Source organism: Neoarius graeffei, chromosome 20, assembly GCF_027579695.1.
Source record: "Neoarius graeffei isolate fNeoGra1 chromosome 20, fNeoGra1.pri, whole genome shotgun sequence".
In the NCBI taxonomy this organism is placed as follows: domain Eukaryota; kingdom Metazoa; phylum Chordata; class Actinopteri; order Siluriformes; family Ariidae; genus Neoarius; species Neoarius graeffei.
Window position 1 is genome coordinate 1,186,230 of NC_083588.1, and position 25,139 is coordinate 1,211,368.

The 25,139-nt window shown below is 43.3% G+C and overlaps 2 protein-coding genes across 5 annotated transcripts in view; both read right to left on the minus strand.

The window, feature by feature from the left end:
* rpl14 (ribosomal protein L14) overlaps positions 1-25,139 on the minus strand; it is a 47,587-nt gene that overhangs the window by 9,202 nt on the left and 13,246 nt on the right. The gene's annotated exons all lie outside the window — the stretch shown is intronic.
* On the minus strand, positions 491-23,670 carry sgo1 (shugoshin 1). Of its 4 annotated transcripts, none has more exons than XM_060901069.1 (12): positions 23,602-23,647; positions 22,792-22,884; positions 21,558-21,710; positions 19,131-19,330; positions 18,788-18,840; positions 9,649-9,725; positions 8,997-9,484; positions 8,517-8,919; positions 8,267-8,431; positions 7,989-8,159; positions 870-1,035; positions 491-780 (listed from the first exon to the last, which is right to left on the minus strand). In XM_060901069.1, the coding sequence occupies exons 3-12, from the start codon at positions 21,697-21,699 to the stop codon at positions 654-656; spliced, it is 1,992 nt and encodes a 663-aa protein (XP_060757052.1). In that variant the 5' UTR covers positions 21,700-21,710; positions 22,792-22,884; positions 23,602-23,647; the 3' UTR covers positions 491-653. The 4 variants fall into 4 exon arrangements, with proteins under 4 accessions (XP_060757052.1, XP_060757051.1, XP_060757050.1 ...); XM_060901068.1 differs by having other exon boundaries at positions 22,754-22,884; XM_060901067.1 differs by lacking the exon at positions 22,792-22,884 and having other exon boundaries at positions 23,602-23,670.

The window sequence follows — 25,139 nt, forward strand, 5'->3', positions numbered from 1 at the left end:
GGTAACTAATTTGATTTATCTATCCGTCTTGTATTTTTATTGGAGCATATTGGGAACAGTTTGCAAACACATTAGTTGGGAAATCAAAGGCTAAAATGTTAAGTATAATCATCTAGATTACTGGGATCACTCGGTATCTCAGTAACGATACTGAAATTACAAATGTATAGATTATGAAGACCCAGCGTTCGACTCGTCTGGGCCCAGGGCAACCAGACCCCCAAACAAACAGTAACTCCAGTGGAATCCCCAATATTGAGCTCGAGTGTCATCTGAAGACATCCTGCACTCGAGTCGTGTCATTTTCTTCCCATGTTTAGAAGTAATTCATTAAACATAGAATAAGATTGGACTAACTTTCTTTTTTTATTTTTAGGAGTAAAGCTACAAGAAATTATGACTTCAATTTATCCCCAACCTTATGAATCACACTGCTTTTATTACTGCTGTTCATTTTGAAAAAGAAAAAAAAATTTCAAAGTAGCAGACATATTTCTGACCTTGATTTATTAAAAAAAAAAAACTAACTTTATTTTGCAAAGTATTTCATTAAAATGAGCTAAAAACACAATTTCATATTTACAGCAGACAGGTGATTGTAAAGTCCTAAAGCAGGAGCAGTGTGAGTCGGAACAGTATGAAGGTTAAAATGTTCAGCGACAGCCCACAAACGACTCGTTGTATTTCTCCAGGGTTTTAAGGGAGCGCCGAGATTTCTGCTTGAAGATGGGTGAACGCAAGAAACGCGTGTCTGTGAACTTGTCTCCACGCCGCAGCTTCCTGATAGAACAACAAACAAAAAAGGTCGAGAAAAACATCGGGGGGCATAATATTCATAACATGTAAATACAGAAAGAGGCGGGGCTTACGAGCTGAGTGATGGCTCCTTGTAGCTGACAACACTCGTGCAGCGTCTCTTGCGGCTGAGGTTGGGGGTCGAGTCTCGGCTTGGCAGAGGCATCCGATAGGCTGCGGGGGAGAGATTTGTCACATCACTCAAAGCCAAGTCCAGACAGGAGCGAACAACGAGACCACCTGCAGAAACACAATGTGCACGAAGGGAATGGAGAAACGTTATCCAAAAAAACAAACACCCCAACAAAAGTGAAGAAGGGAAGAATAAATAAGTAAATAAAGATAATAATAATACAACCCCGATTCCAAAAAAGTTGGGACAAAAGTACAAATTGCAAATAAAAACGGGATACAATAATTTACAAATCTCAAAAACTGATATTGTATTCACAATAGAACATAGACAACATATCAAATTTCGAAAGTGAGACATTTTGAAATTTCACACCAAATATTGGCTCATTTGAAATTTCATGACAGCAACACATCTCAAAAAAGTTGGGACGGGGCAATAAGAGGCTGGAAAAGTTAAAAATACAAAAAAGGAACAGCTGGAGGACCAAATTGCAACTCATTAGGTCAATTGGCAATAGGTCATTAACATGACTGGGTATAAAAAGAGCATCTTGGAGTGGCAGCGGCTCTCAGAAGTAAAGATGGGAAGAGGATCACCAATCCCCCTAATTCTGCGCCGACAAATAGTGGAGCAATATCAGAAAGGAGTTCGACAGTGTAAAATTGCAAAGAGTTTGAACATATGACGCGGTACGCGGTGGTCCGGACTACCGTTGTGGTCCGGACCACGCCGTTTTCAGGTGTGGTCCGGACCACCAAGTTCAGAAGACAAATAAAAAGTCTTACTGTGATGTTGCATGGTTTAGGCCTATCCATAAAGATAAATTATTTTTCACTTCCCTCGTGGCAGCTCCCACTTTTTTACATGCGTTAGAACTGGTATCTTTTATTGCGCGTGTTTTTTACGCATGCATTTCTCTTCCGGTTTGAGAAAAAATAAATGATGTACGACTTTGTAAAAAAACTCGTATTAAATGACAAACACAGTATGATTTTGGTAAGTTTTTATTTATATCGTAATATAATACAGCATACGGTGAACCGGACCACAATCCAGGAAAAATAATTAATTAATGCCCTCGTTTTGTATGGAAAATACGGTGATCCGGACCACCGCGTACCGCGTCATATCATCATCTACAGTGCATAATATCATCAAAAGATTCAGAGAATCTGGAAGAATCTCTGTGCGTAAGGGTCAAGGCCGGAAAACCATACTGGGTGCCCGTGATCTTCGGGCCCTTAGACGGCACTGCATCACATACAGGCATGCTTCTGTATTGGAAATCACAAAATGGGCTCAGGAATATTTCCAGAGAACATTATCTGTGAACACAATTCACCGTGCCGTCCGCCGTTGCCAGCTAAAACTCTATAGTTCAAAGAAGCCGTATCTAAACATGATCCAGAAGCGCAGACGTCTTCTCTGGGCCAAGGCTCATTTAAAATGGACTGTGGCAAAGTGGAAAACTGTTCTGTGGTCAGACGAATCAAAATGTGAAGTTCTTTATGGAAATCAGGGACGCCGTGTCATTCGGACTAAAGAGGAGAAGGACGACCCGAGTTGTTATCGGCGCTCAGTTCAGAAGCCTGCATCTCTGATGGTATGGGGTTGCATTAGTGCGTGTGGCATGGGCAGCTTACACATCTGGAAAGACACCATCAATGCTGAAAGGTATATCCAGGTTCGAGAGCAACATATGCTCCCATCCAGACGACGTCTCTTTCAGGGAAGACCTTGCATTTTCCAACATGACAATGCCAAACCACATACTGCATCAATTACAGCATCATGGCTGCGTAGAAGAAGGGTCCGGGTACTGAACTGGCCAGCCTGCAGTCCAGATCTTTCACCCATAGAAAACATTTGGCGCGTCATAAAACGGAAGATACGACAAAAAAGACCTAAGACAGTTGAGCAACTAGAATCCTACATTAGACAAGAATGGGTTAACATTCCTATCCCTAAACTTGAGCAACTTGTCTCCTCAGTCCCCAGACGTTTACAGACTGTTGTAAAGAGAAAAGGGGATGTCTCACAGTGGGAAACATGGCCTTGTCCCAACTTTTTTGAGATGTGTGGTCATGAAATATAAAAATCACCTAATTTTTCTCTTTAAATGATACATTTTCTCAGTTTAAATATTTGATGTCATCTATGTTCTATTCTGAATAAAATATGGAATTTCGAAACTTCCACATCATTGCATTCCGTTTTTATTTACAATTTGTACTTTGTCCCAACACATGGAATGTTACTTCGTGGGGGGGAGCCTGAGCTTGTGCGGGAGGTCGAGAGGTACCGGCTAGAGATAGTCGGGCTCACCTCCACGCACAACTTGGGCTCCGGAACCCAGCTCCTCGAGAGGGGCTGGACTCTCCACTTCTCTGGAGTCGCCCATGGTGAATGGCGGCGGGCTGGTGTGGGCTTGCTTATAGCTCCTCAGCTCAGCAGCCATGTGTTGGAGTTTACCCCAGTGAACGAGAGGGTCGCCTCTCTGCGCCTTAGGATCGGGGAGAGGGCTCTTGCTGTTGTTTATGCCTAAGGGCCGAATAGCAGTATAGAGTATCCGGCCTTGTTGGAGTCCCTGGGAGAGGTACTGAGAGGTGCTCAGACTGGGGACTCCATTGTTCTACTGGGGGACTTCAATGCTCACATGGGCGACGGCAGTGACACCTGGAGGGGCGTGACTGGGAGGAACGGCCTCCCCGATCTGAACCCGAGTGGTGTTTTGTTATTGGACTTTTGTGCTAGTCACGGTTTGTCCATAACGAACACCATGTTCGAGCATAGGGGTGTCCATAAGTGCACGTGGCACCAGGACACCTTAGGTCGGAGGTCTATGATCGACTTTGTTGTCGTTTCATTGGATCTCCGGCCCTATGTCTTGGACACTTGGGTGAAGAGAGGGGCTGAGCTGTCAACTGATCACCACCTGGTGGTGAGTTGGAGCCGCTGGCGGAGGAGGAAGCCGGACAGACCTGGCAGGCCCAAACGTATGGTGAGGGTCTGCTGGGAACGTCTGGCCGAGCATTTTGTCGGGGGGGGTCTTTCACTCCCACCTCCGGGAGAGCTTCTCCCAGCTTCCGAGGCAGGCGGGGGACATTGAGTCCGAGTGGACCATGTTCTCTGCCTCCATTGTCGACGCAGCTGTTCAGAGCTGTGGCCGCAAGGTCTCCGGTGTCTGTCGTGGCAGCAATCCCCGAACCCGGTGGTGGACACCAGAAGTAAGGGATGCCGTCAAGCTGAAGGAGTCCTATCGGGCCATGTTGGCCTCCGGGACTCCTGAGGCAGCTGACGGGTATCGGCAGGCCAGGCATGCCGCAGCTCGGGCAGTTGCGGAGGCAAAAACTCAGAACTGGGAGGAGTTCGGTGAGACCATGGAGGAGGACTATCGGTTGGCCTCGAAGAAATTCTGGCAAACCGTCCAGAGCCTCAGGAGGGGGAAGCAGTACTCCGCCAACACTGTTTACAGTGCGGGTGGGGAGCTGTTGACATCGACTGGGGACATTGTCAGGCGGTGGAAGGAATACTTCGAGGATCTCCTCAATCCCACTGTCACGTCTTCCATTGAGGAAGCGAAGGCTGATGACTCAGAGGTGGACTCGTCCATTACCCAAGCCGAAGTCACTGAGGTGGTTAGCAAGCTCCTCGGTGGCAAGGCACAGGGGGTGGATGAGATCCGCCCTGAGTATCTCAAGTCTCTGGATGTTGTGGGGCGCTCTCGGCTGACACGCCTCTGCAACATCGCGTGGCGGTCAGGGACAGTGCCTCTGGAGTGGCAGACTGGGGTGGTGGTCCCTCTTTTTAAGAAAGGGGACCAGAGAGTGTGCTCCAATTATAGGGGAATCACACTTCTCAACCTCCCAGGAAAGGTTTACTCCAGGGTACTGGAGAGGAGAATTCAGCCAACAGTCGAACCTTGGATCCAGGAGGAACAATGCGGTTTTCGTCCTGGTTGCGGAACACTGGACCAGCTCTATACCCTTCATAGGGTGCTCGAGGGTTCATGGGAGTTTGCCCAACCAGTCCACATGTGCTTTGTGGATTTGGAGAAGGCATTCAACCGTGTCCCTCGTGGTATTCTGTGGAGGGTGCTTCGGGAGTATGGGGTTCAGGGACCTTTGCTAAGGGCTGTCCGGTCCCTGTATGAATGGAGCAGGAGTCTGGTTCGCATTGCCAGCAGTAAGTCAGACCTGTTCCCAGTGCATGTTGGACGCCGGCAGGGCTGCCCTTTGTCACCAGTTCTGTTCATAACTTTTATGGACAGAATTTCTAGGTGCAGCCAGGGGCCAGAAGGAATCCTGTTTGGGAACCACAGGATTTCATCTCTGCTTTTCGCAGATGATGTCCTGTTGGCTTCTTCAAACCAGGACCTTCAGCATGCACTGGGGCGGTTTGCAGTCGAGTGTGAAGCGGCTGGGATGAGAATCAGCACCTCCAAGTCCGAGGCCATGGTTCTCGACCGGAAAAGGGTGGCTTGCCCTCTCCAGGTTGGTGGAGAAGTCCTGCCTCAAGTGGAGGAGTTTAAGTATCTCGGGATCTTGTTCACGAGTGAGGGAAGGATAGAGCGTGAGATCGACAGGCGGATCGGTGCGGCCTCCGCAGTGATGCAGTCGCTTTACCGGTCCGTCGTGGTGAAGAAGGAGCTGAGCCAAAAGGCGAAGCTCTCAATTTACCGGTCGATCTACGTTCCGACTCTCACCTATGGTCATGAGCTTTGGGTAATGACCGAAAGAAGAAGATCGCGGATACAAGCGGCCGAAATGAGTTTCCTTCTCAGGGTGGCTGGGCGCTCCCTTAGAGATAGGGTGAGAAGCACAGTCACTTGGGAGGAGCTCGGAGTCGAGCCGCTGCTCCTCCACATCAAGAGGAATCAGCTGAGGTGGCTCGGGCATCTCTTTCGGATGTCTCCTGGATGCCTCCCTGGGGAAGTGTTCCAGGCATGTCCCCCTGGGAGGAGGCCCCTGGGAAGACCCAGGACACGCTGGAGAGACCGTGTCTCTCGGCTGGCCTGGGAATGCCTCGGTATGCTTCCTGAGGAACTGGCTGAGGTGTCTGGGGAAATGGAAGCTTGGGCTTCCATGCTCAGACTGCTGCCTACGCGACCTGGCCCCGGATAAGCGGAAGACGACGAGACAAGACTTTGTCCCAACTTTTTTGGAATCGGGGTTGTAATAATAAAACCTGGGATACCCCCCAGGAGAATTTTGAAAAATAAGGCCTTACAAACCACTTTTCCTGCAATCTGAGCTGTAGTAGATAAAAAAAAATCTGTTGTCTTTTTTTATATATTTACATATGTTTCAAATCAATAGGAGTATTGTTTGAATTCAAAATAAAATCACATTCTACATTCAAGGGTATGGTTATAATTCATGATCAACAAAAATGACAAACTAAATTCACATTAAACTTAAAGGGATAGTTCGGGATTTTTGACATGAATCTATATGGTATCCCCGTCAGCAGTGTCGTGCATCCACACTGACTTACCCCCGACAGTGTTCTGTGAGCCTAGATATTGTACAGTGTTGGTCAGTGCACAAGTAGTTCCGGCAGGTTTCCTGGGGTCTGCAAAGTAACACGTTTTTCTTCTCAAAACAGCTCGTGTTCGAATGAGTGATTTATTAGCATAACAAAACCCTTGTAGTCCAAAAAGTCACACCTTGTAATTGCTTGGGGCTACTTTCTCTCAATAGCGATCAGTGCGCGCTGTCACTGTTAACAGTTGTGTGCGAGCTAGCCAACAACTTTCATTAGTTGTTCGACAGTGTTTAGCAGCAGCAAATTGCTTTCCTCCTCAGTATACAAGTGCGCTTCCATGTCAGGGAAAAAGAAACTACCACTGCTGCCTATGTAGTGCCCTATTTATACAAATAGGAGTCATTCAGGATTCAGCCATGACACGGAGCAAAAACATGGCTGAATCCTGAATGACTCCTATTTGTATAAATAGGGCACTACATAGGCAGCAGTGGTAGTTTCTTTTTCCCTGACATGGAAGCGCACTTGTATACTGAGGAGGAAAGCAATTTGCTGCTGCTAAACACTGTCGAACAACTAATGAAAGTTGTTGGCTAGCTCGCACACAACTGTTAACAGTGACAGCGCGCACTGATCGCTATTGAGAGAAAGTAGCCCCAAGCAATTACAAGGTGTGACTTTTTGGACTACAAGGGTTTTGTTATGCTAATAAATCACTCATTCGAACACGAGCTGTTTTGAGAAGAAAAACGTGTTACTTTGCAGACCCCAGGAAACCTGCCGGAACTACTTGTGCACTGACCAACACTGTACAATATCTAGGCTCACAGAACACTGTCGGGGGTAAGTCAGTGTGGATGCACGACACTGCTGACGGGGATACCATATAGATTCATGTCAAAAATCCCGAACTATCCCTTTAAGTTCTATTAATTATCAAAATGTTCATATATTAAATAAAATTTCTTAGGGTGACTGATCTTTTCTCCCCATGTCCTCATTAGTTGCATATGATTTCTTCAAAAAAATCTTTTGAAATATTTAAGTTTTCAAAACTGTCAGCATTAATTCAGATTTACTGACTATCATATACATGTTCAATGTATTAAATCAAACGAATGCTAAGTTTATGGGATAAACTTAAAAAAAAGCTGATACGAAAGAGAAACGTATTTTTGAAGAGCAGCGACGATGAACATGTGCAAGCTGCAAGTTTCGATAAAATAGAACGGATGTGGGTACTTTTGTAAGAACTGTTATGATTGGCTATCATGCTCTTGCCATCGATGTTTTGGCCAATTACATTGTAGATAACACGTATTCTACCGCGAGACTTAGCGAGACTAAAGATGGCGAAAATGTAAACAACATGTAACATCGTCGTAGGAATGAATTACGCTTGAGTATCACGAAGGAACATACCCCAACCCCCCTCAATAAATGAAAAAAAAAAAATCTCAACGGATTTGGCATAATATAAAAAGGTCAAATTTACTCAGAAAAAGCGGAAATCCGCCGAAAAGCGGAAAACTCTCATCCCTGAAGAAGACACGAGAACATGTGACGTTACCTTTTCTTCTCCTCGACTTGTCCATCACTGCAGTAATGATGTTCTCCTGCTCTGATGATTGGTTCTGGCAGTTTGTGAATTCAAATAAAGGACTGTCAATCATCATTAGCCCCGCCTCTGCAGCAGGAATGTTGGTTGGAGGAAATGACGTTTTCTTTCCAGACACAGCAGCTGGTAAGAGAGAGAACGCTCCATTTTAAACAACATTTCACAAATCCAGCAAGCAGCATGATGTCACTGTCACACAGAAAAGGGGAGCGAGACGCAGGTGAGGTCACCTTCAGCACACTGCTGGCGTGGAGTTGACTGGTTGCACTTCTCTGCAGGCGGCGATATCAGAGACTCTGGGAAGTGCAGGTGTGCAGCAGGGGATTGTGGGAGATGTCGTCCTGTGTGGCTCGACAGAGTGATGTCTGCAGCCCCCACACGCGTTTTAACATTTCCTGTGAAAGAACCAATTAAATTAAACACATGAACAGCGCTTGGGCAAAGAACCACAAGAACAGAGCTGAAGATCTGCCAGCTCACCAGAGAACTCTGGAACCATGTGATTCTGCGTTGGGGCAGCGTTCTCCTTCCCTCTGGTCTGAACTGACCTCCTCTTGGAGCGAGCGCGGCGTGGGGGAGGATCACGAGTCCGTCTGAACTTCCTGTCTGGAACGTATGGGCTGTCGTCTGCGTCCTGCTCTGCTTCTGAAGAGCTGGGGTCCTTGTCTGCTGGAGCAGGAGGGGGCGGAGCAACAGGGGACAGCATGGCAATAGGAGAGGGTGGGGCTCCTGTGGCTCTCCCTCCTCCTCGGAAAGGCGTGATGTGGACGGCCTCTTCGCAGTCGAAGTCGAACGTGTCGTTGCCGCCGAGTGAGGAGTTTAACCGGTCGCTGGGAACCGAACCGCCCGCCGCCGTGCGACTCTTAGAACGAGCACGTGGCTTCTATAGCAGGAATAAAATTTATTCATATTTATAAAGCTTTCAGCAGAAAAGTAAACGTGTGTTTCTTTGCGTTTTACCTCCCACGGTTTCTTCAGTGGTGCGCGCTCCACCCTGCGGCCTCGCTCCCGTTTGGTTGCCGACTGAGCCGCTTTCCTCTTCGTCTGTCTGGACACGCAGCGCTGCGGCTGCTCCGGGGTCGAGTGCCGCACAGCTGCGAGCTCTGAAAGCTCCAAGCTCAGTGCCGCCTTGGACACATCATCAGAATCTGTCTGGAGTGACCTTTGACCCAGAGTCATGGTGTTTTCAATGGTAGCATCACGCTCAGCAACGTCCGGGACAGCACTAACGTGTTCGGTAACACCCAGATCCAGGTGGAGCTCAGGATCTTCAGCCACATCAGAGATCTGAGGCTCCACCTCTTCTGTTACACAAACACCCACAGAGGCGGGTTTAAACAGCGAGCTCCGCCTCCGCTCAGAGCGCTTCCGTCCATCTCGCCGACGCCGCATTCCGACAGAGGGAGGGAGAGAGGCCTCGCTGGTACTGCAGCCTCCGAAAGCTCCGTCTGTGACAGAAACAGCACAGGTCAAAGGTGGAAGGAGGTGTGGCCTCTTGGCACCCATCCTGGTCACAGAGGCGTGGCCTCCTTTTTCATGAAGCTAATGTTATTCTTTCATGAAAATCTGCACAACTTGGCATCTGAAACAACCGAGTGGGTTCATCACTCACCTTCATCCTGCTGTGTGAGAGACTCGAGGGGGCGGAGCTCCTCTTCCTGAGTGACATCTTCAGCCTGTGCCACGCCCCTGAACCACATCGACAGCAAAAAAAACACAGGGATGAGAATGAAAAATATTTAAAAAGTCTGAAAAAACCAGGGCGGGGCCCATGGCCCAGGGGGGCGGGGCCCAGGGGTTCCAGGGGCTAATGATTTTTGGCTATTTATTTATTTTCTTTATTATTAGACAGGGATATTATTATTAGACAGGGATATTATTAGACAGGGAGATTATTATTAGACAGGGAGATTATTATTAGACAGGGATATTATTAGACAGGGAGATTATTATTAGACAGGGAGATTATTATTACAGGGTTCTTGCAGGATTCAATAAGTTCAATTTTAGACCTTTTTTAGACTTTTTAAGACCATTATGAAAAATTTTTTAGACCAACACGAAGCATTACAACCTGCCCTACCCCCGCCCTTCCCAAAAAAAGACAATCGAGTTCAATTCTCAAAACAAAGTAATTTGTATTGGTAAACTGACTATCAGGGATACAAACTGATTGTGTGCTTATTTATGTCATATGGCAACATTAGTACAACATTAGTACATTATGTCACACAGCAACAAAAGTACAAGACAACAGAGTGATAAAGGGCATTTGTGCAGTAAATGCAGTCTGTAGGGGTTTGGTTTTTTTCCCCCAACTGCAACAGAACTCATTTAAACTTTTGATTAGTGGTGTTCTGGTAATAAAACAGCGTTATTATATAATGCACTGTTGTCAGATGATGACTTTCTTGATTGCTCATGTGAACCCCATGCTGCAAACCACAGCATCGCAGACCTCCACTTGCTGTAGCAACCATATTAACAGTAAAAATGCATACACATCTTTTAAAACTAATAGTTAAAACATACGTAGTAGCCCCGTAGCACACTTGCTTCCAGTTAAACAGCAAACTCACGCAAGGCGGCAGCGATTTACCAATGAAATCAAGTCATACCTTGCGAGAGGTATACAAGGGAGACAGCAGGTTTTTAAGCAGTAGCGGAGCAAACAGGGGCCATTTGAGACAGAGGTGTAAAATCATTGCAAAATATGAATGCAAAATTAATAAATACTAAATAATAAAGCCAGGAAAGACACACCATTGGGGAGAGAATAATATATTTAAAAAAAAAAAAAAAGAGCACTGTTAGAAAGCTGAATACGCTGACTGGACTTATGCGCTCCATGTTGTCATGGTAACGTTGACGACATGTAATGTGCACGCTAAGATTGTCTACACTGCAAGGGTGCCCAAATTCTTCTCTACAATGGGCCAAAAATTAATTCTGTGGGTGGGCCGCGGGCCAAAAAAACGAACGTCCACATTATGTTACCTTACATTTTATTGAAACGTGTCATTTTTATATAGGCTAAGATCATTAAACTCAAATGTAAATGTTTAAAGCAATTAAACACATATTTTGTATATTTATAGTAGGCCTACCTTTATTAATTTCAGAAGATGACAGAACATCCACATGGCTTATTTTAAGAGGTAGAAACATATTTGAAAGGAAAGCAACATTTCAGACTATATTACAAAAAGTGCTTTGGTAGCTTGAACAAGTTGAAAACAGTTGGATAAGGTCCAGGACAACCAAATATACAATTCTATTTAAAAATAAACTAAAATGTGAATTGAGCAATAACACATGCCCTTGTAACACTCACTACGTTTACATGCACGTAGAGAGAATCGAATTTCTGCCATTGCTCGACTGAAATCGAAGTTCAAAATGCCATGTATACACCTTAATGCGGCTGAAATTGAACCGAACTTGATTTCTCGGAATCGAGCTACACGACCTAGTTTATGCGATTTCTGCCGAGCTACTTTGTGCATGTATACCCTATCGAGCTAGTTGTCGAGCTACTTCCGGAAGTGACGAGTGACGAGACCACAAGCGGGAAACACAACAGCCTCGGTCGGCATGACAACAGTAGTAGCGAGCAGCAGAAGAGGTCAGGAGGAACAAACGGAGAAGAGAAAATGGCGATGTAGAGCTCTCTGAAGTGTGGGTGGAGCACAGAGGACGGCAGGACAAAGCTTCTGGTACTAATAGGCTTTTTATTGTCAGACTTTTCAGTTTAACAGCCTACTTCTTGAGAGGAAAACAAACACGCGCGCGCGCGCTGTGTTCTAGTCCCGGGATGAGCTCTCCCCTCTGCTCTCCCTCTGCCTCCTTAAATAGGGCGCGGTTACTGGGAAGCCACACAAATACAGGTTAATTACCGTCAGGTGTAGTGATTCTGCCACTCACCTTCCCTGGCTCCACCCTCCTGTCACAGACCGGCGCTTGACCACGCCCCCACTGCCACAGGCAAGCAGAAACTTGCACTTCTGGAGCAATGAGGAGACAGAGTTCATGCTCATTCAGCTTAAGGAGTTGAATATATTAAAATTCATGGACGGGAGAAAAACGCGCAATGGAGAACACAGAACTGATAACTTTGTTTACACTCTTGAATAGCTCTTCTTCATGACGACAACCAGAAGTGTACCAACACGATGGGGCATGTTGCGCCACCTGTGGCTCGGGTGCACAATGCACCTCACACAATAGCCCGATTTCAGTTGTGTGCATGTAGGATTGGATTTCTCTGGCACCCTGCTGGGACCTTCAGCTCGATTACTGACAGCAGCTCGATTTGGATGTGCATGTAAACGTAGTCACTGTGCCTTTTAAGCCATTTGAAACCAGCTGGATTGCCCAACTTATGAAACCAGAGAGAATTTACTTTAGACTGAATGTGAAATTAGATTGAGTATTAGGTATGGAATTGGACAATGTGAACTGAGCAATATAGAACATAACACAACATTTCCCTCGTGTTGTACCTGAAAGTGTCTCAAGGCCAGCCAGCTCCTGTGTCACTTCAAAATCCTCACTGACTCCGCGCAAAAATGCCATCAATTGTGCATAGTCACATATGTCGGTGCTCTCATCGCAAGCAATAGAAAAGGCCGTAAATCTGGATGCTTTACCAACGATTTGTTCTCCGAGATCCTCAGCCATGTCCTCGATGCGGCAGGTAACTGTGTTCCATGATAAACTACTTTGGAAAAAGGCCCGTGTCTGGCTCGGGGACACAGTCAGGCAACTTTTAACAAACTCTCCACATGACAAAGATCTCCCAGATTTCGCTATCACTGCGCTGATCTTATAGCTGGCCTTAGTTGCATTTTCTTGAGCAGATGACGGCTGCAGTAACGTGCGTTGTTGGGCACTGAGCCTGGCTAACAGTTCGCTAGCCTTCTGCTTTCTTATTTCACCACTGTATTTCGCAAACTGAGGTAAATGTTTTGTTTCATAATGTCTACGGATGTTGTATTCTTTCAAAACTGCCACTCTCTGTCTACAGATAAGGCACACTGCCGAGGAATCGATTTCCGTGAAAAAAAATAATCTTGCCAACTATTTTTGAATTTTCTTTTATCCGTGTGCCACTGCCTAACACAGCGCTCCATCGTAACCTCTGCTCTTCGCTTGTGTCATGAGCCTGCTGACAGGCAGAAGAGCCAGCAACTCAACAGCGCCCCCCTTGTCCCCCCTTATAAAACTGTGGTCAGAAAGTGAACTGCAGGCAACTCTTCGGAGCCGTTGGGACAGAAATTCCCAGCGGCTGGCACAGACCTGGCACTGACGGGCGGGCACAGATGGGAAAAATGAGGCGGGCCAAAAAAAAAAAAAAAACGGAACATGGGCCAAACTTGGCCCGCGGGCCCCAAATTGGGCACCCTTGGTGTGAAAGCTCTCCGTGCTAATGTGAGCGGCTATTTAACCAACCGTTCCAGCCCAACACAGCTCCTTTTAGCGATAGTGTGCTTCAGCCTATTGCTCGCAGAACATTCTCGTTTTTCATACTTACGGCGGTGCTTGAAAGTTTGTGAACCCTTTCGAATTTTCTGTTTCTGCATAAATATGACCTAAAGCCAAAGTCTTAGTAGACCATTACAGACTTGCAATCTTTTCTCAGCCAGCATTGAGGAAAACAGTTGATAAGATGTCGCAGACTGACATAGTTACAAAGCCTAAACAATCATCTTTGCAAGTCGTCATCAAGGACACACAGACATCTGACCTACAAGACTGCCAACATTCAAAGACAGACTGCCAAAAATCAGAGGACCCCATTTCGTCATCTCTATCTTCCCCCCGGATGGATTTCCCAAATAGCATGAAAAAATTGCTCCCAATGGCTACACTCTCTTTTTCCAGCCCAAATCTGTCGCGACAAGCAGTGTACCCAGTTCATCAAAATTGTGTTCGCCCAGGACTTTCAGCTGGCTACAAATATTTTTGACCATCCAAAAGATACATGTCATCTCCAATCCTTTCACCCTCAAACCAAATGGAACATTTAGAAAGTCTTGTTTGATGTACTCTGGGTCCCTGCGAATGGGTGTAGTTTTGAAAACCGGCTGGGACCCAATGTGCCTATGCTATTCTCTATTCCTGTGTTGATAAGAAATAGAAAAAACATAGAGCACATTTAACCCTGGGGGTGAACCAATCTAATCTCCTTCCTGTTTTAAAACAACATCAGAGTGCACAAGCAGATATTACTTCTAGACTTTCTGTAAAGCTAGCTCTTCGAGTTAGATCACTTTTAAACAAGTCATTTTTAATTAATGATCTTATTTGCAAACACAATCTTGATTTTTTGCTTCTAACTGAAACTTGGCTGGATCAAGCAAATAGCGCTACCACCCTTATTGAAGCAGCTCCCCCAAATTTTAATTTTTTGAACGTTACCCGACAAGGGAAAGGTGGAGGGATCGCAAATATATTCCAAGTCTCTTTTCAATGTAAACAATCCTCACTTGGTGATTTTACATCCTTTGAACACTTATGTGCACTTGTTACATGCTCTCCTAACATATTATTATTAACTATTTATAGGCCTCCAAGACATTCAGCCAAAGTCTTTCTTGAAGAGTTTGGTGAACTGTTGTCAGTCATTTGCTTAGAGTTTGATTGTCTTATTATATCTGGGGATTTTAACTTGCATGTAGATAATACTGATAACATTTATGCCAAAGAACTACTTGCAATTATTGACAACCTATTGTACTATTGACAACTAGTACAACATGTACAGGGGCCGACCCACTCTCGTGGTCATACCCTTGACCTCGTTATCACAAAGGGTCTTACTGTTTCTACTACTGTTGTTGACCTGGCCTTATCTGATCATTTCTGTGTTTTCTTTGATGTTTCTATGTCTCCTCACATTCAGAACAGCTCAACGACTATGGGTAGGAGAGTCATAAAAGATAACACATGTGCTCTCTTTGAGCAAGCTCTCTCTCAGAACTCAACCAAAATGTCAGACTCTGTAGATGTTTTACTGGAAATTTTTAATTTAAATATGACCCAAATTATAGATGATATTGCTCCATTCAAAATCAAAAAAAGAGTCAATGATAAGCAGAAAGCACCATGGAAGCAGTACCCGGCTGTTAAACTGCTAAAGAGAGAATGTAGAAAGACTGAAAGAAAATGGCGCAAATCTAAACTTCACATCCATTATCAAATCCATAAAGAGGTGCTTTGTAATTATAATTATGAAACTGGTAAAGCAAAACAGTCTTTCTTCTCCAACATCATCAGCAGGAATATGAACAATGCCCGTGTGCTATTTTCAACAGTAGAGAAGCTAACTAATCCCCCACCACAATTAGCACCTGAACTTCTCTCAGTTAATAAATGCAATGAGTTTGCATCCTTCTTCAAAGGTAAAATTGATAAAATACGGCAGAATATTGCTCATAATATATCTCAGCTGCAAAAAATTGAAAAACTGCAATCACCAATGACACAGACAGATAACTTCAACACAATGTCAGAATTTTGTTTAATTGATTATGAGACTCTTGAAAAAACTGTACAAAATCTCAGTTCCTCAACATCTGAATTGGACATTCTGCCCACCAACTTTTTTAAGTCTGTTCTTCATCTTATAATTACAGATGTGCTTCAAATTATAAATACAGCCCTGGAGACTGGCGTTGTTCCTGAGTCCCTAAAAAAAGCCGTTGTAAAGCCCCTACTTAAAAAGAATAATCTGGATGCTTCAGTATTAAATAACTACAGGCCAATATCAAATTTACCATTCATCGGGAAAATCCTTGAAAAAATTGTCTTCAATCAATTAACTGCCTTCTTGATATCAAACAGCCGTTTTGATAATTTTCAGTCAGGATTTCGTGCCAATCACAGCACTGAAACAGCACTGATTAAAGTTATAAATGACATACGTCTTAATACTGATGCAGGCAAAACATCGGTCCTGGTATTACTGGACCTCAGTGCAGCTTTTGATACTGTTGATCACAACATACTGCTATATCGACTTGAACACTGGGTTGGGTTGACTGGTAAAGTTATCAATTGGTTAAATTCATACTTAGAAGCTTCTTTGTTACCATGGGAAATTGTTCCTCAACGTCAATGTCCTTGACCTGTGGTGTCCCCCAGGGGACGATTCTTGGACCATTACTTTTCGACCTTTATATGCTCCCACTTGGGCAAATTATCAATAACAATTCAATTTTGTATCACTGCTATGCAGATGACACCCAAATTTATTTTGCTCTATCACCTAATGATTATGCCCCCCTTGAATGTCTCTACCAGTGTATCGACCAAATCAACAACTGGATGTCACAAAATTTTCTTCAGCTGAACACAGATAAAACAGAAGTAATTTTATTTGGAAAAAAAGATGAAAGACTCAGGATTACCACTATTCTTGACACAAAAGGGATTAAAACAAAAGATATGGTTAAAAATCTTGGTGTTTTCATTGACAGCGAGCTAAACTTTGACAGTCACATGAAAGCAATCACTAAAACGGCATTTTATCACCTAAAAAACATTTCCAAACTAAGAGGACTTATGTCAAAAAATGATCTGGAAAAACTAATACATGCCTTCATCTCTAGTAGGGTTGATTACTGCAATGGCCTTTTCACAGGCCTGCCAAAAAAGACCATCAAACGACTTCAGCTGGTTCAAAATGCAGCGGCGAGGGTTCTCACACGAACAAAAAGAACAGAGCACATTACTTCAATTCTAAGGTCCCTTCACTGGCTTCCAGTAAGCTACAGAATTGACTTTAAAGCATTGCTGCTGGTGTACAAATCTCTAAATGGTACAGGGCCCAATTACCTCTCTGATATGTTGCAGCGGCCTAACCCAATCAGATCTACCAGATCGAAACAGAAAAATTTACTGTTAAAACCAGTTGTTAAAACAAAGTGTGGTGAAGCAGCTTTTAGCTACTATGCAGTACAGCTATGGAACCAACTGCCAGAGGACATCAAAAATGCTCCTGCTGTTGGCAGCTTCAAATCTAGGTTAAATACCAAGCTGTTCTCAGATGCTTTCTGTTAAATAATTAATATTGTCTTCTTTACATTTTTTATAATTTTTACTTTCTCTGCATGTTTCAAATTTACTTTAACTTTATTCTATTTTATTCTGCTGGTTTCTTTTTTTTCTTTTTCTCCTCCTATTTGAACTACTACTTCATTTTATTATTTTATTTCTACTATTGTTTAATTCTTATTTTCTTTTAATTCTTTTAATTAATTGTTTAATTCTTTTAATATTATATATTAGAATAAAAATAAAATTATTTTATGTAATTTTATTCTCTATTGTTTACTGTTTTGTTTTTACTTCTGTAAAGCACATTGAACTGCCATTGTGTATGAAATGTGCTATATAAATAAACTTGCCTTGCCTAAAACATCAGATTTTCACATAAGTCCGAAAAGTAGATAAAGAGAACCCAGTTAAACAAATGAGACAAAAATATTATACTTGGTCATTTATTTATTGAGGAAAATGAGCCAATATTACATATCTGTGAGTGGCAAAAGTGTGTGAACCTCTTTACTCACTATTATTCGACGCGCTAGTATCCACACTCTTCATCGCACTGCCAACACAACCGCTAACCTCCTCTGACTGCCACAGACTGCATAAACTCGGTGGGAACTTAGAAGGTAGAACTATGGTAGGCGTAGTGGACAAACTGGACCGTTGCATACTTGCCGCGATCATCGGTGATTGAAGTTTTTTAGCAGGCAGACAACAACGCAACCGGCACATTTTTTATTAATGTTTTGCAGGCACTTCTAGGAACGGACTGAGCGGATGTAAGAATTTTAGACTTGGATAAATAAAATTTAGACCTGGGATGAAAATGTGTGTGTTTTTTAGACATTTTAAGGCCTAAAATTTAACTTTCTGAATTTTAGACTTTTTTAGACCTCGCGGGAACCCTGTATTAGACAGGGAGATTATTATTAGACAGGGAGATTATTATTCGACAGGGAGATTATTATTCGACAGGGATATTATTATTAGACAGGGAGATTATTATTAGACAGGGAGATTCTTTTGTGTAATCTGAGCTGAAGTGGGTTTTGTGCTTTGGTTTTTTGGGGCGCACGCGCGCTCTCTCTGCCATGCCGATCCTGTAGGCTGCACTGACTCAGCTGAAAACTCCGGTCCTCGAGAAAAGAGATAAAAGCCCGCCCACAGTGAAAGCTGATTGGCTTATTTTGCTGAGTAACCCAATCAGGATGCTCTTTGTCTGGCATGCGCTACATGAACAAGCACACAGGTAGTGTTGCCACATTGAGCGGTTTTAAGTGCATTTTGGCGGGTTTGGAACATATTTTGGGATGGAAAACGTTAGCAGTATCTGGCAACACTGCACACAGTCTCCCTCGCGCGCGCACATTCTAAGATGCGTGATGCAGACCTTAATGTTGCGCGCGCACGCTCAAAAACGATCATTTTGGTCTGAAAAAGTCGGAAATCCGCCGATCGGCGGAAAATTCTCATCCCTGAAAACAACACGCAAAACTCAACAAAAGCATTAAATGCTCTTCCCTCTTAGCCAGCTGAGTGAAAGACATGAAAATTCCCAACTCGTCTCAGTCATCAGCGACAGACAATCAGTGAATATCACTCTGTAAATAAATTAATTATTAAGCATAACTACAAACAGCACACGCGCGCGCACACAGAATGTGAATCATCATCACACCCTGCTCCATCATTCTTACCTGGGGCTGGTCGACTGAACGAGGACCAACTCCGGCTCCTGTGTACAGGGCGTCTTACACACGATACAGGAGAAATCATGAAGAAAAATATAAATAAATAAATCATGGCAAGAAGAATCACAATGTAGTTAACAGCACATGGTGAGATAATCAGCAATCAGGATGACATTTTTATCTTTGTTTTCAAAAGTACAAACAATTAATTTCATAAAAAGATTTACAATAAAGAGAAAATATGAAGGAACACAAAAAACTGACTGGATACAACATTAAAAAATTCTTAAAAAAACACCTCAGAGTGAGCATAAGTTATTTTGACAGCTCACATCATTGCTGACCTCACCTGTGCACTTCTGGCCACGCCCCCTTCACTCAGAGCCCTCTTCATCATCAGCAGGTGGAAGATGAGAGCCTGTCGTTCTCTCTTCAACTGCAGAATGATCCCCTGCGCTTGCCGTACCTTCTCCCTCTCTGCCTGCAGAGCCAGGGCCAGCGCCTTGTTATTCACCTGCACGCTCTTCAGCACAAACGGCTTCACCGACACTACACACACACACACACACACACCCCGACAGAAGTTAACATCACTCCAGTTGAGCTGAGCTGCTGCTCTGCAATCGAACAGAACCAAAGGGGGAAAAAAACTCCACCTGAATAAGCTGCACGTTAAAGGAAAACTCTGGGATTTTTTAACATGGGACAACTTTCAGGTCCGGATTTTTACTCAGGACAAAAACATTAATCACTGGCCATCGCACAACGGCTATACAATTGAATCATCTGGAAAGTAAAGTAAAAGTGCTTGTTTTCTCCACTGACAGACTCATCACGTTGTTATAAGTGTGTGACGACATGGAGAGGATCTGACAGAGACACACCTGTGTGTGTGTTTACATCAATACCTGGAAAGAAAGTGGAGAAAATGTGTTTCTGCACTCCGTGTTTTATCTTTATTGTCTTCTGGCCTCTGACGCAGCACCACATTCAGTGAAATTATCACTCAGGGCTGATTTCTGATGTTTATAAAAGGATGAGCGACACAGAATCCGTGAAGAAGTTTATTTCCAGAGCAATGCCTGAATATTTTGCTGATTACGACAAGATGAATGAGCGACTGACATCAGGGAAAGGAGCCCTTTTGGAAAATAAGTCATTTGTTCGATAATGAAGATTTTGTTTCCCTGGCAACAAAGGGGGGGATAAATAACACCAAAAAAAAAAATCGGTCCCCTATGGGTCCATGTGGCTTATAAATAAAATAGTTTTCTGATCCTGTGTCCATACAGTAAATACAGCATATATATTCTATGAGGCAGTAGCCACAAAAATGAAGCATAATCCAAAAATGAACAAATTTAAAAATCACAGAAGTAAAATATACCAAGTGTCTGTACTTCATATTATTCTTTATACAGTTTTCGAAACTGAAACCTCTGAACCGAGGCTGACATACACACGCTGTCGCCACGACCCAAACTCTTATTTCCCAGAAATGGCCCGGCGCTAGAGCTCAGTGGTCTCAATACTCTTTCTGACAACTTCCCGTAACAACTCAGAAGTGCGTCACATCTCCATCACACACAGGAACACTGGCCGAAGAAGGCAAGGAAAGAGGAAAGGGGGACAACCTGGAGAAGATTTTAAAGCAAGATGCCCTTTCAATTTCACAAAATCGGTGGAATTTAGTTCCCTCTGAAATTTGGTCATTGTGATACATGTTTATTTCTGCAATATCTCAAAATATATCAGGCCATTCTGTGTCTGGTAAGTTATTTTGGGGGGATTCCCTAGCAAGTAATATGCATGAAATCGCACGCTTCGTGCAGTCAAGCAGAAAGAGGAAGTCCAGTGTACACATGCCCAGGTTTTCATCGACCGTGCACTGACCCAGTTACATCATTTTGCCACGAGACGAGAAGCTAATCATAACAACAGCATTGCAACTTCAATTCTCAAGTGGTGACAGAAAATATGACCGAGCCAATGGATCCTACACATCAAATGCTGGTTAGTCTGTCTCTCGTAAATATTGTAATTAGTGAAGAACATGCCACAATTAGCCCAAATATGTATCTTTTTGAGGCGAACTTGAGCCGGGTCACTCATCTTCTTGAATTCCATTTTTCATTGAGTGTATTCTAGCAAATATTCGTTAGTCATAACGAAAATTATGTATTGATTTCACAATGTAAATATTATTCCTGTGCATTAGATAGTTTACATAGAAGGCCCTTTTTTACCATTGCGATGTTGAAGGCCGCTGAGTGAAAATATGCAATTAGACTGTACACCTATATCACACGACTTCAGGAGAACAACCTCTTGATTCACCATCATACTGTGCAGTTTATTTCGTTGAGCAAGACAGTATATGGTTCTTTTTCACTGTGGCAGCGGGGGCGTGATCAAGCGAGTCCAGGGAAGGTGCTCTCTCTCTGTGTGTGTGTGTGTGTGTGTGTGTGTGTGTGTGTGTGTGAGTGAGAGTGAGAGAGAGGATCTCTTCCCCTGGCTGAAACACAGTTTATTTTAAAACTCGATATGAGGCAGTAGCCATAATAACATTGATATCGGCATCAAGTATTGGGCAAATTGTCATTTTAAACATCAGTCTCGGCATCGGCCCAGAATTTCACAATCGGTGCATCCCTCAGAGACTCCCAGGAACATCCAGCACCAAAGAAACAAACCAGCACCCGAGTCATTAAACTCATCACAAACATGTTTAACGTGTTTCAGGGCGGAGCTTCACAGCACTTCTGAATTGTGTTACCTGTGTTCTTCAGTTTGGAAAGTCCTCGACTTGCAGCACATGCGTTCGCCAGACGCTTGTTCCGCTTCTCCTTCATCTTCTCCTTAATGTCATCCAGACTCTGCTGGAACGACTTCTTCTGGACAACCCGCTCACGTACCATGGCTCGCTGAGCTGGGTGGAACGAACACACACATACACATGTAATTTGGTCCATCATGTCAATTTTGGCTACATTCCCATCAAAAACCTCACTGTTCACGTCTGATTTTTTTGCTCAGATCAGATTTTCCCATCTTGATGGCTCATGTTCATAATTACAACTGATCTGGATCCAACTGTAATATGAACACATCTGTCCTCTGAAATCACACACATCGATATGTTTTTGCACGAGTCACCTGCGTCTCCAACAACAAAAAAAGCATCGCATTTGCGACAACTCATCTCATTATCTGTAGCCGCTTTATCCTGTTCTACAGGGTCGCAGGCGAGCTGGAGCCTATCCCAGCTGACTACGGGCGAAAGGCGGGGTTCACCCTGGACAAGTCGCCAGGTCATCACAGGGCTGACACATAGACACAGACAACCATTCACACTCACATTCACACCTACGCTCAATTTAGAGTCACCAGTTAACCTAACCTGCATGTCTTTGGACTGTGGGGGAAACCGGAGCACCCGGAGGAAACCCACGCGGACACGGGGAGAACATGCAAACTCCACACAGAAAGGCCCTTGCCGGCCACGGGGCTCGAACCCGGACCTTCTTGCTGTGAGGTGACAGCGCTAACCACTACACCACCATGCCGCCCTTGTGACAACTCATGGTTTTAAAACTGAATAAATGGGTACATCACATTTTGCTCTGGAGGACAAACAGTTCACCAGATGCTAGTGCTGCTGATGAAGATGTGCTCAGCGCATACGTACAGGCAAAAAGCCTCATGAATTCTGATCTAAGCGTTCTCATCCAGGTCGCATAGCCACAAATCAGATACTGATCTATGGTCACGATTCAGAAAGACCAGATTTCTGTGTCCACACAAACCTGAAAAAAATCCAATCTGTGTCATGTTAAGGCAAAAAAAATCAGATTTGAATCACAGCCTGAACGTAGCCTTTCATCTTGTGAGGCGCTTCATAAATTAAAGCGCCCATAAACATTAACATACATGAACATAATATGAATATAAACCACAGCTTGTATAACTAACGTTCCCTTTAAAGTTGATTTCTTTCCAGAACCACACACTTCAGGCTCAGGGTGATGAGATATTCATCCCTCTGTCGAATCCACAGCAACAGGACGGAGCAATTTCCCCAAACTGGTGTTTATTATCACATTCTGTCACGTGGTAAAATATAAACGAGTTAAAAACATTTAACAGCAGCAAACAATTAAGAGATCATTCCCCAAATAAATTTCCTGTAAAAGATGAACTGGAAAAGAGTCAACAGTGAAATAAACATTTTAACTGTAACATCAATCAGAAGATGAGATTTCTGGGTTTAAGTATAAATATACACACGTTTAATTCAACGCAACCTCATTTGCATAATATGCAAAATATTTCTGCAAAAGATACAAAACAAGAACTGATCTGTACATTAATTGTGATAGCTATTTTATTTATTTTTAATCATATAATTTTATTTGTTGGAATTTTGTCGATAAAAATACACAATCTGACTAAAAGTTGTCAGTGACTGATACTGAAGTGAAATTCGGCTGTTGTTAGAGTGAGGAGTTAAAAACGCGAATTAAACTCGTTTAAACTCTAATAATTCATTCTTCTGGAGTTAAATTAATTAAATCTCTAGAATGAGACAAATTAAATCCTGTCCATTTTTCCACTCATGATAAACAGCCGTTACACTGCTAACCTGCTAACCGCTACATTCCTCTGCTAACCTGCTAACTGCTAACCTGCTAACCAGTAAACAGTGACGAAATGGCCGCCACCTCAAAGCGTTTATAACTTCATCACTTGTGAGTTTGACTTATTTTAACTGATAACTTTTATGATTTACAGTGAAACTCAGAAACGGCCCGAACACTCACCATCAACACAGAGACTCACTTCCGCTCTGCTCTTTCTCTCTCAGCGGATGTGGACTTTCGAACTGCGCGCTGTGAGCTTTCTGATTGGTCAAAGCCAAAGTTTTGCGTCATTTCCGCAAATAGGTTGAGCCAAACACTTAAAAATACAGATTTTGCCTCTCTCTCTTTTTTTTAACTGAAAGTGTGTGTGTGTGTGTGTGTGTGTGTGTATAAAATTATAAATCGCTGAATGTGTGTTGTTTGTACATCTTTATTGAACAAATTAAATACATTTCTGAATAAATATTTTGCTCCTTATTCACCTCTGGTGTGTCAAATTAGTTACTTCTTTATTGAGTCCTATTTTTTAAAAATTAAATTTAAAAAAAATCTTGGATTGTAGATGAAATAAGTACATCTTTATTTTAAAAATACTTCTCATTCTCATCTCATTATCTGTAGCCGCTTTATCCTGTTCTACAGGGTCGCAGGCGAGCTGGATCCTATCCCAGCTGACTACGGGCGAAAGGCGGGGTTCACCCTGGACAAGTCGCCAGGTCATCACAGGGCTGACACATAGACACAGACAACCATTCACACTCACATTCACACCTACGCTCAATTTAGAGTCACCAGTTAACCTAACCTGCATGTCTTTGGACTGTGGGGGAAACCGGAGCACCCGGAGGAAACCCACGCGGACACGGGGAGAACATGCAAACTCCACACAGAAAGGCCCTCGCTGACAGCTGCTGGGCTCGAACCCAGAACCTTCTTCCTGTGAGGCGACAGTGCTAACCACTATGCCGATGATGATTATTATTATTGTTATTTCCATTGTCACTCAGCTTCTCCAGCTGGAGATGAAATAAAGATGCCAGCTGGTCACAACCAGTGAACTCAGGTGACACCGTTAATGTTTAAGCACCTTTCTGAGTAGTCACTGTTCCAAGTCGAGCTGTTTTCTGTAAGCGTTCCACCCTGATGTTTACCCTAATTTTTTTTTTATCCAATTTTCAGTCTGTTGACTGACTGTACCTAGTGTACCCACAATAACTGGTATTACATCCCCCTTCTGCATATACCACAGTCTTTTTATCTCTCTTACTAATTCTTCATATCATTCCCATTTTTCCTTTTCTTTATCACAGACTCTGTTGTCTCTGTTGCAGGCAATATCTATAATCAAGCACTGCTTGGCAATTTTGTCTACGACAACAATATCTGGCTTTCTATTTTCTATTTCATGGTCATATTGGATCATGTGACCATGATCACTGGATCTTACCATTGGATCTTAGCATGATGGTTTTCTGTAATACCTTCTGGTTTTTGCTGGTACCGATTCTCTGTTCTCTCAAGTTTATAGGCTACTTCCCACATAACTCCCAATTTATTATTATTATTATTATTATTATTATTATTATTATTATTATAGTAAAAAAAAAAGCTGAGATCAACCAGGTACAGTTTTGTTTTAATTTTTTTTTCATTTTTTGTATTAATTTCCCTTTTATTTTCAAGCATATTGCTCATGATAGTGATCAAATCAAACAGAG

Bases quoted from the DNA above. Each gene is read 5' to 3' on its own strand.
- sgo1 (XM_060901066.1), bottom strand. From the start codon at position 21,756: ATGATGGACCAAATTACATGTGTATGTGTGTGTTCGTTCCACCCAGCT. The intron at 8,432-8,516 runs GTGAGCTGGCAG...GTTCTTTCACAG, and splicing joins CATGGTTCCAGAGTTCTCTG to GAAATGTTAAAACGCGTGTG. The intron at 1,036-7,988 runs GTAACGTCACAT...GTGTTTCTGCAG, and splicing joins CAAGTCGAGGAGAAGAAAAG to GTGGTCTCGTTGTTCGCTCC.